Below are 10,760 nucleotides of genomic sequence, written 5' to 3' on the forward strand. Positions count from 1 at the left end.
CTGCGGTGATGCCAATGAAGCTAATACAGCGGGAGTCGCGAGTTGTCCAGGCAGTTCGTTATAGGTGCCACCGTCGAGTCGTTTCGGAGGAGTGGAGGAAAATGCAGCTCTGCGGCCATCAAATGCGCGCTGGTGGTGTTGGCACGGGATCAGGAAATTGGAGACATAAATTGGAGACAATTGTGAGGGTTTTGCCGTCTGCTCACCAAATGGCGTTCTCAACAGATTCTCACTTATCATGACGATGACAATGAGTAAAGACATTGTGACGCTGTTTTTTCCCTCACTCTTGTCCTCAAGATAACTTTATTATTTATGGTGGTACCCAGATGTACAAGTTTGATTCACTCAATGAATGACCAAGGTTGTCTCAGTTCATCAAATCAGTAGTCCCCATTGGAATGAATTGCAATGCCGTTAATTCGTCCCAGCCGTCTTAAATCATCACCATTTTTTGTAACATGTTTTTAATAAATATAGAATTTATAGCAACTCTTAAATCACCACTATTAAAATGGACTTTTGACCGAGGTTGAACCTTAACAGTTAAATCATACTACTATAAAATGGTCTGACCAACATTTGGCGCTGGACAATTTTACTTATTATGTTATGTTTCCCCGGTTGCGAAAGCAGATGCCCAACATCGAGGGGAAGAAAAACAGAAGGAGTGATTGAGATTAAAAAGATGTGTGTGTGGAGCAGGGATTATGAAAGGGCATTAAAATGACACAGAAGATTATGCTGATGCCCATGACGGCATCCTCGCTAAGGTCAACGGCAGCAAAACGGACAAACATAACCCAACAAACAAGATAACAGGAGTTTAACACTAAATAGAGAAATGAAAGCCTCTTTGGCGCTGAGATTTATGATTGTTTGCTTTTTACTGTGTGAGAGGTTTGTTTACCTCCACCAGCGAGTACATACAAAAACCGTATAGCTGATTTTTTTTTTCAAGGCATACAGTCATGGAAAAACATATTTGGGCGTATTCCTGTGCATTTCTAAAGCATCTTTTGACTTCTTCACCAGTTCCACAAGAAATGTTACATAGACTTCTTTAAAAAAAAATATTACCGTGAACGTTAGACGAGGACTCCTGCAGGGGAAGAAACTATATTTTCATAAGGGAGTGATCTTAGCTCTATTGGCTCCCGCCAGCGGTCTGAACTCGCCGAGTGTCTGCAAGCGAGCCGCTGTGCGTGTTTTTAGAGAAAACACGGCAATCCAAACTTGCAGCGTCCCTGGAGAACCATTTGCACTCCTTCCAGTAGTTACACAGTCCGAGCAGCGTAAATGACCTCTCGCTGCATTTCGCTGCTTACACTGACAACAGGGAAAGAGTGTGACAGGCTAAAATCGACTAAAAAGCTGTCTAGAAACCAATATATAGCATACTTTTGGATAAAAAGAAATAGCTAGAGGCTGTCAGAAAATAATTTGAGATACAACCTTCAGTTACTACTTCTTTGCGAGTCTTGAGTTTGGCCACTTTGCTGGTATTCCACCTGATCCAAACTAAGAAATAAATTAGACGTTTGCTTAACTTATGAACCTGCTTACAAAGATCTTGTCAGTGATCTGAATTGCTGGTGGAGGTCAGATAGTGGGCCAAAGGAGAACGACGCCCCGCAGAGTGTACCGGGGACTGGGGTTTAAATGCGAATCACGGTCCCTGGGAAATGGCGGCACACCAGCATTAATTTGTGCCACGCTCAATTAGCGTCACGTCGATGGACAAATGTGGCAAAGACAAAGGTGTTGGAGTAGATCAGAGGCCGGCGCTACTTCTGGAATGAAGGCCGGGATGTTTTGGGACACGAGGAGCGGGTCAAAGACGGGCTAGAAAACATCCAACCCCGCAAAGCGTACAAAGCCAGCTTTTCATTCCGACGGGCTCGTAATTGTCTTTGACAAAACTCATTAGCGGGGACCTTGTAGCGACATCGTCAATCTGAAATTCCACGGAGAGAGACATGAACCCAAACAATATGGCATCCTCGTTGCATTGAACAAATGTAATGAAGGGTACACATTGAACTCCAGAGAGCCCGAGCTGCCCGGCGTGGGACACATCAAATGGCACCTCCCGGTTGGCACTTCGACCGAAACGATTGTTTCCGAGGTTGTTGTTGTTGTTGTTACGCAGGCTTACTATTTAGACCGAGAGGCCGCCGCTGTCGAGTCACAATGATTCCGATTCTTTTTACACGGCGGCTACCGGCTCATTAGGAGCAAGACCTCAATGGGTCATGATGGATGCCACTGAGAGCACTTTGTCAGAAGTTAACCCATAGTGGACATGAATCATTCCTCCACACAATGTAAACAGTCATTGTGTAAGTGCCCGCGACCCCTCTGTGACCCTGCTCACGGGAGCAAGACAAATGCGTCAATAGTTTACTCTTGTTCCCACATTATGCTCCGCTCCGGACCTTTATTTCACATTTTGGCCGTGATTTTTTTTTAAAACTGTATTATGAGGTTGTCAATTACAAATTTGTGATTTTGATAGAGTAGTTTCTGAGCAATTAAAAATACTTTTATTTAAAAAAATCTTATTTTATTCTTAAAATATAATCAATAAAATCAATAGAAAATATGAATTTATCAGTAATTTATCTAATTATATTTGATTCATCATATCAAAAATCCCTGATCTATATTGGACCCCATCAGTGACCTTTGCAGAATATTGAACAGAGAAGTCTTAATGTTCCATCAAATAAGTGTACAATGGTTCTAACCGGCTTAATCCAACTATGTGATTTGTGACACTGGAAAAGAGCAAAGTTTATGACCCCCCTCAAAAGATCAATGACTTCAGCAGAATGGGCGACACTGCGGCGCCCTATTTACCTCCATCACATTTCACGAGAGATGTCACAGATTAATAATTCTGTCAAACCTATTTAAGCATTGATGTTTACCCTCACTTGTTTTTCTTTTTGCACATTTGTGCCTCATTCTCAGATTATGGCAAATCTGTTTTGGATTATGAAGAGTGGAGAACCCCCCTCCCACCCTCCCTCTGACCCACCATTCTTCTCCCCCCTCCCCTCCCATAAGAAAAATGTAATTTACCAAGATGAATGTGTAATGGGGAGATTTGCACATCCGCATTGAAGCTACCTAAGGAACTTATTAAGGCGAAACATGGAAGTTTACCACAGATTTCATGTCTGACCTCAGATTAGACATGTAGGACAAATAATACGCCCCCCTCACCCCATTCCCCAATACCCCATATTCAAAAATGTGCTTAAGATACTGTATCTCAATCCTGTCTTATTTTTTCTTCCAATGCAATAAAATAAAATATCCCTTGTGTGTGTTTATCTACATGTGTGCCTTCAATCAAAATCATGTAGTTTATTTAATTTTAAAATACCACCAGACCCATTGAGCTGTCACAGTAGCTTGTGTTTGTTGTATTTTGTTATTTTTATGGACCAGCCAGGACACCTATTTAGCATTAGCATCCGAGCTAACAAGTACGATATAAGTACATAAAAACTTTCTGTTTTAATCTTAACATCCTTCTACTAATCATGATCTTTTATTCGTTAGCCATAACGAGACGGACTGAAAGCAAAAGAGTCGAATCAAAGCAACTCTGATGGGCCGTGTGAACGATTTGATGCTACAAATGACCTTTTAATGAACACAATGCTAAGTTAGCTCAGCACACGAGGGACACGCCATCATTCAGCATGCGTTGCCACGCTTTGGCTACAAAGCGCTCCACGCCACCGGTGATTAAACAGCGCCGACGACGCCTTTCTTGTACGACTTGTAGATTCGGCTCACGCACGTCGAGCGGAGGCGGTCAACTTTGATCAAATGTGCATCTCCCATGTTTGAATGCACGTCCCCTCAATGCTATTGACTATTGCTATTGAAATAACCACAACACACAGTAAAGTCTTTGAAAAAATTCCTTTTTTTTTTCATAAAAAGAAAAAAATGCACAGTTCACATTTTAACACAATGACAACATTTAACGTAATATTTTTTTCCCGCCACAATACACATTTCTTAAAAGAACATTTAAAGGGGACACAGAATAATCAATGAAAAACAAATAAATAAATAAATTAGTTCGCAATGAGACACGATTGCTACAAACAAATTTCCATACAATTTTACATGTATGATTTTTGCATAAAGTCTTCACCACCATATAAAAAACAAAAAGTTGTGCAAAATGTTCCACAGTTTGTTTGCTCCGACTACAACACGCAGCGCTCATAATTGTCCCACTGAGGCCTTTACACCCATTAGTGCATAATTACCCTCCTATTTGTCGTACGGCCCCCATTCACCTAAAGGGGGAAAAAGAAATAGATCATTAAAATCACTACAATTAAAAGTAAAAAAGTATGTGTTAGGATTGGATGACCTAGGACTGATCTGAAAGTCCTGACTTGGAAATTTAGCCTTTGCAAATATAATAATGCTGATATTCGTGTGCAGAAGAACGTTTGTAATTTTTCCATTTTTGGAACTACAACAGCTTCACCTCTTCATCACAGGCCTGAATGCAGTGACCTTGTCATCCTGCAAGATCACACACGCTTGACTGAGGTCTGACGACGCCTCCGCTGCTTTGGCGCCGGAGAATCCTGCACAACCAAGAAAAAAAAAGCATTTAAGAAATGTGCTTGTTTTTTTTTTGAGTGCTGTGTTTAAATGTCGTTCACCTTCAGTTGAGGAATATTGGCATGTGTCTGTGAGGGCAGCGTAGGACGGACCGTGCAGCTGGAGGCCTTTGTGATTGAAGCTGCCTGGGCCATAGATTTTGGAGTGCAAAGGGGGGCCCTCAGGAAAAGGGGTCACAGCACCGGAGACACTATTTGCTTCCTGGAGGCCTCTCATGAGCCCGCATTGTCCTCCGGGAACAGCGGGGGCGCCCGCTAACCTTTGGAGCTGGCAGTCCCCGCTCGAGTTGCTCGTCCTGAGCTCGGAGGCGTGCTGCGGGCTCAGAATGATCCCCGCCGCCGCCGTACGAGCCAAGGACCAAATCCGAGGCTTGTCCGACGCTTCAAAGTGAGACAGAGTTAAGGTTCCTGTGGTGGACGGGGTCTTGGACGCCACGGGATCGAGGAAGTCAGCAGGAAGAGGAGGGAGCGGTGGTTTGATGGCGCAGGGGAAGGCGTGGTGGAAGCTGTTGGACACATTCAAGTGATGCTCGGAGGTGCAGTCTCTTTTGTGGGGTGAAATGGAAAGTGCCACAGCCTCGTCCGGGACTCCCTTTTCGCATTCGCCATCCAGCTTGTCGCACTCGTCCTCGTCCATGTCCTCCAAATCGCTTAGATGTAAATCTTTCTCTTCCTTGCACTCATTGGAATCTACAAGAAATGAAAATTTGGATCAAATGAAATTTCTAAACACAATTCAACATCATCCATGAGGGGCGGCAAAGCACTACTTTTAGAAGTTCCTCAAATAACTTCAACATAGCTCTCTAGACTCTACCATGACCATTCTGGAGGGGGTTCCATTAAAAAAAAAATCATGCAACTAAATTTTGACTAACTTAACAAAAAGTGACCAGATGTAACTGATATGGGACAAACCTTTGGTGAGACAGTCATGGTCGCTCTTGCTGATATCGTCCTTCCTGTCATCGCCGGCCTTATTTTTGGGCGACCACGTCATCTTGTTCTCCTTCTTGAGCCTCCGCCGAGCGTTGGCAAACCAAGTGGAAACCTGGGTGAGGGTCATCTTGGTGATGATAGCCAGCATGATTTTTTCCCCCTTGGTGGGGTACGGGTTCTTGCGGTGCTCATAGAGCCACGTTTTCAAGGTGCTGGTGGTCTCTCGGGTGGCGTTCTTCCGCCTGGCCGTGCTGTTGAAATCCATCGTCCCGTATCTGCACACACATGGATTCGGCTGAAGGATAGCACACTACTACCCTCTCATGTAGGAAATCGATATACACCAAGACACGAAGCCAAGTATCCGAGTAACAGCCTGACCGTTGACCTCAGTGCGGTTCGCTAATGAAAAGTGGAAGTGTAGCAGATTTTGGCAAGCGAGCCCGTCTGAGCTCAAATGACACAAAGTGGACAGAAAGTGGAGCATAAAACTCACCTGTCATATTGATACTGGCCCAGCGACGGATCGTAGGGATAGTACGCGGCCGTTTGACTGATTCCCGAGTGTAAAGTGCCTGCGGTCTCCTTCATGTCGTACTGTGGATTCTGACACACAAAAAAATATATATAGTTCAATATTGCGCAACTTTTTTAATTATTCCATTTGAAATAAAATGATAAAAATGTTCTTTGCAGTATATTTAGACAAAATCATTTTGTGTAAGAGTGAAACTTTTAATTCTTCATGCAGTTCTTTCAGTTTTTTTACATCAATACAACCCGATGTTGATAGATAGGTCTATTAGATACTTTATTGATCCCCGGGGGGAAATTCAGTATAATGTAACACAATATCAAAATTGTGCACTCAGTATGGCTGCTTTAAAGAATATAAACACATTAATTTATTCATTAAGTACAAGTTAGAGCAAACTTTTGCTCACATTTTTTCACGGCATCTTCTTTTACTTCTTAAAGTTGGACCCCTATATTGTTACTTCTTGTATTTATTGGAATTTTAGAGTTTAAAATGAATCATAAAATTAAGAGAATCTATATATAACCTAAATGTTCCTACTGTTAGCATGATACAATTGAATCATAATGAGTCTAGTTTTTTTTTGTTTATTGGGTAAATGAAGACAACTATGGTCACATGAAAGAAAAATATTCACTTTTCTATTTATATTTTTTACGCCCCCTCCACAATGTTTTTTTTAACAGTTATGTGGGAAAAAACGTCATTTTTCAGACATTTATTTGATCCTTTTTTTCTATATTTCTACTAACTTTCCCTAGAGGTGTAAAAAGCTAGTGGGTTGCATTTAAGAGTTTGTCATCACATTTTCCCTAATGGATCGATTCAGCCAAGCAAAGCCACCCCTCTCTCTCTCCCTTCCTCCCCCTCTCCCCCTCAACAAGCAGAGGTGAGCCCACCAGAGAGGAGTAGATAGCGGCGGAGGGTTCGGTTCCGTAGGGGAAGTAGTTGGCGTAGTTCTGGCTGGCTGCAGCCGCCGCCGCGTAGGGGGAGCCGTACACCCCCAGAGCAGCCGCATTGAGCTCGCTGCGGCTCCCAGCCAGCAGCCGGTTCTCGTAAGGCGCGGGACAGCAGAAGGAGGCGGCGGCGGCTGTGGCGGCCGCCGCTACGGCTGCGGGCGTCTGGGCTCCTCCGGTGGAGCCTTCGGGCGGCACCGACCTGGAAATCGAATCGCAGCAAGTCGTACTGGGGTTTGCCGACACGAAAAACTGCACAGAGAGAATGATGGACAGAACAGTCGGATAAAAGTCTTGAAATGAATAAAAAAACAAAAGTAACTGAAGCAAAATGAGGGTCAATTCGATTGTGACAAAAAGTAAATTCTCTTTATTGGAGGTAAGTCACTTTTATGACAATTCCTGATTTATTACCACGTTTAGTTTGTACCGTGTAATTGACAATTTTATTAATAAATGACATCATTTGTTGGTTAAATTAAACTTTATATATTCTGGGTGATATATTTAGCGGCTGTAAACTTGTGTCTTCAAAAAAAAATTCTACTATTATTAAACAACTCTATATAAACTCACCAACACTTTTCTGTTCAAATTTTAGTATTGAACTCGTACTTGACGTTCAATCGAGACCTCAAAACTTGCCACTGACTAACTTTTCACATCAAAAATCCAAATACAAACATAAAAACGAGAATTTTGGTCACAATGAGCACTCTTGAATCATTTTGAAGTTCATCCAAAAGATGCGTAATTACGCGTGGCGCGCGTGGTGACATCAATCTCGCTTTTGTCACCAGAAAAAAAAACGACAACACGTGAGTTCATTCATAATTCAGTGTTATTGGACAAGGGTGCGTATGTCGATATGGCACAACAAGCACCACGCAAATGGTGAAAAAAGTCAATAAAATCTCCCATTTCAAACAAGTGAAGTTTTTGAGTGAAGGAAATCATTTTAAGGTTATTTTTTAAAAAGCGAGGAAAAAGTCTTACCTGTGAACTTGCATTGTAAGGATATCCAAACTGGGAGAAAGACATCGCGCCTTCTATTGTAACCATCAGCAATAACTCCTCCTCATGCAGCCGGGATCGATTGCTCCCAATTCCACTTCAAATCCGCACACTTCCACGCATTTCCACGCGCGCACGGCCCTGCTCTTCGCCCCTCTCAATAATACATGACTTTCGCCCATATAGGAGGGGAGACTTTGCCGCGGATTGTTTTATACGAATGAATAATCCCCTCCGAGGATCTGATGAGAAATGAAATTAAGCGTCATTAGTTGGAAAAAAAAAAATTATGTTAGGCGAAGGAGGCTTAAAGGATAACGTAAGACTTGCAAGATATGGACTGTGCTTGTTCTATTATTTGTGCCTCTATAGTTCTTTAGCATTCATCCATGCAAGGGTAGCAGCGTGACGTCACTGTAATCCCGAAACGCCACGGTGGTGTACCACGGATGCGGATCAAATCTTTGCCAGTCGCGTGCGATATAAAGATGCGCTTTTTCTCTCCCTCCTTAAAGTGCACACACGTACAAATGGACAATTAATTGCCATGGCAACATATTACTCACTCTTTATTACTTGGAAAATATTCTATTATTTTTTTTCAAGAACATTTATTTGTGATTATTTTTTTTTAAATGCAGCTTTTCTCTTTTATCTGTGGGAATCAAGTAGTAACAGCATGAGTATAAATACTATTAAATATGTTCTTTATGATGAAGTAAAAAAAAAACTATACCTACACTGATTTCAATGGTTAAGAGTTAAATCACACTTTTAGAGAGGACAGCCCCTACCCTTTCTCAAGTAATGTATAATGCTTTACCTTTATAAACCATAATCCTTATTTTGAAATCATTATTAAACAAAATTTGCATGACTTTTGTTGTAGTTTACAGAGATGTACAACTACACTTCATGCCATGGCACTCTTATACGTCTAACACTCCATACAGAAATTATTAAAACACGACTATTAAAAAAATATTTAAAATATTTCCCATTTCCCCCTTCTTGGCTCTCTTTTAGCGAGAGAGTAACCCCCTTAGTAGGATTATTATTTGTATTTATCTATTTTTTGACAGGTCAATAGAGCTGTGATTGATGCGCTCCTTGAAACCAGCGTGACCATTATGCGCTGCATGCGTAATTGTATCAATTAACAAATGACTCCAAGCACCTTGTTTAACCAACGAGTGAGAGTGAAAAGATACCTTGGGGGTGAAATCTGAGGTGGCGCTTAAAGAAGAAAAGAGACAGTCTAATTAAATAAAAGGTGGGGGTGGGTGAAAATGTATTTTAATTGAATGATGCTCACACGATGAAAGGAGAAACCATTTAAAGCTTTGTTAAACATCGCCAGTAAACAAACAACTTTGCTCCGTCGCACAGAGTTGGAATCACGTGAGCCACAATTGTAAGAGACTGCGTGGACTTGTCAAAAAAAAAAAGGTCCCATGGGCATGACTGTGACTGACGTGTGTTGCCCCCTCCTTTTTCCCTGAGCCTGCAGTTACAAAGTTTCTCTTCGGGGGGCACTGAAGAGTCACTTCGAGGAGGGAATAAAGATCTCCTTTGATAAGTGCACAGATAGAGACAAGAAGAAATGCTTATTGTTGGTGTAGAATCTCAGTCATCCAGGTCATGGTGATCCGTAAAGGCTGTGTATGAAAATAGAGCCCTCATCTTGTCTGCTTTACGCGGTGTAACATCAGCAATTAGGGAGCGAGAGAAAATTGCAGCAACCGAAATGTGATTGCTCGCCATGTTGGTTGATGCACTTGGTTCGACAAGGACATACTCAAGAGTGCCTGGGTGCATATGGACTCATGGACACTTATGCATAATGCATGTCCAGCAGTCAACGTACATCTCCCTGAATCTGGCTGAAATGAACACTAATTGTATTGGCAGATTGGCCACAGTGACCTTGCCTTCCGTCACATCTTCACAATGACAAAAAATTCTCACACGTCTGTGTCTGTGGACTTGATGACTTAATAATCACAAAAGAGTCCCTTTTTAGATTCATAGTTAACTGTGGAAATGGGGCTTCACGTTAAGTTTGATTTCAACCACTGGCGGATCTAGGATTTTTTTCCTGGGGGCATGGGGTGGCCAATGAGATCGCAGGGGGTCTGCAAAACCTTATTTTTTTACAAACTCAAAAAATTCTCCCAAAAATGCTGATGAACATTCATCATATGTTCCGTATGGGGGACTGTGGAAATGTGGGATAAAATTCCCAAAAGTCAACCTGGCCTGGCACCTTGCAGGGTAGTGCCCCTGCAGCCCCAAGCTCCACCAGAGACAACAAATTTATACTGACTTGCTGAGAAAAAAGTGGCACATATCAGCTGTATCTTCATCTTTTTTTAGTAAGAAAAATTAAGCGTGCAATTACATTTTTAAGTACACAGCATGCATGTTTAAGGTTGACCAACTGTGTTCCTCAATCATTATTAACAGAAAAGGCCTTGACCATCTATACAGCCATGTTCCCTGAATGTGACCTACTCGTCTATTTCCATCTGGAGCTGACTAATGAGGTTGAGCGATGCGTCCATCTTTCAATCAAAGCATCACTCTGTAGAAACGCAAATACTGGAAAGGTTAAGTCAACACTCAATAGCACTTGGTCCTCCTATTTCA

General features: G+C 42.1%; 1 protein-coding gene across 4 annotated transcripts; it reads right to left on the reverse strand.

Annotated features, from left to right (window-relative positions):
• Window positions 1–3,923: 3,923 nt before the first annotated feature.
• irx6a (iroquois homeobox 6a) lies at window positions 3,924–8,540 on the reverse strand. Of its 4 annotated transcripts, XM_088371069.1 has the most exons (7): window positions 8,094–8,537; window positions 7,041–7,349; window positions 6,100–6,209; window positions 5,583–5,878; window positions 4,707–5,354; window positions 4,526–4,628; window positions 3,924–4,328 (listed from the first exon to the last, which is right to left on the reverse strand). In XM_088371069.1, the coding sequence occupies exons 1-7, from the start codon at window positions 8,157–8,159 to the stop codon at window positions 4,325–4,327; spliced, it is 1,536 nt and encodes a 511-aa protein (XP_088227195.1). In that variant the 5' UTR covers window positions 8,160–8,537; the 3' UTR covers window positions 3,924–4,324. The 4 variants fall into 4 exon arrangements, with proteins under 4 accessions (XP_088227195.1, XP_088227196.1, XP_088227197.1 ...); XM_088371070.1 differs by lacking the exon at window positions 3,924–4,328 and having other exon boundaries at window positions 4,522–4,628; XM_088371071.1 differs by lacking the exon at window positions 3,924–4,328 and having other exon boundaries at window positions 4,522–5,354; window positions 7,041–7,299; window positions 8,094–8,540.
• Between the last annotated feature and the right edge of the window lie 2,220 nt (window positions 8,541–10,760).

Source organism: Syngnathus floridae, chromosome 3 (assembly GCF_059516105.1).
Source record: "Syngnathus floridae isolate MCC-2025c chromosome 3, RoL_Sflo_1.0, whole genome shotgun sequence".
Classification (NCBI taxonomy): Eukaryota; Metazoa; Chordata; class Actinopteri; order Syngnathiformes; family Syngnathidae; genus Syngnathus; species Syngnathus floridae.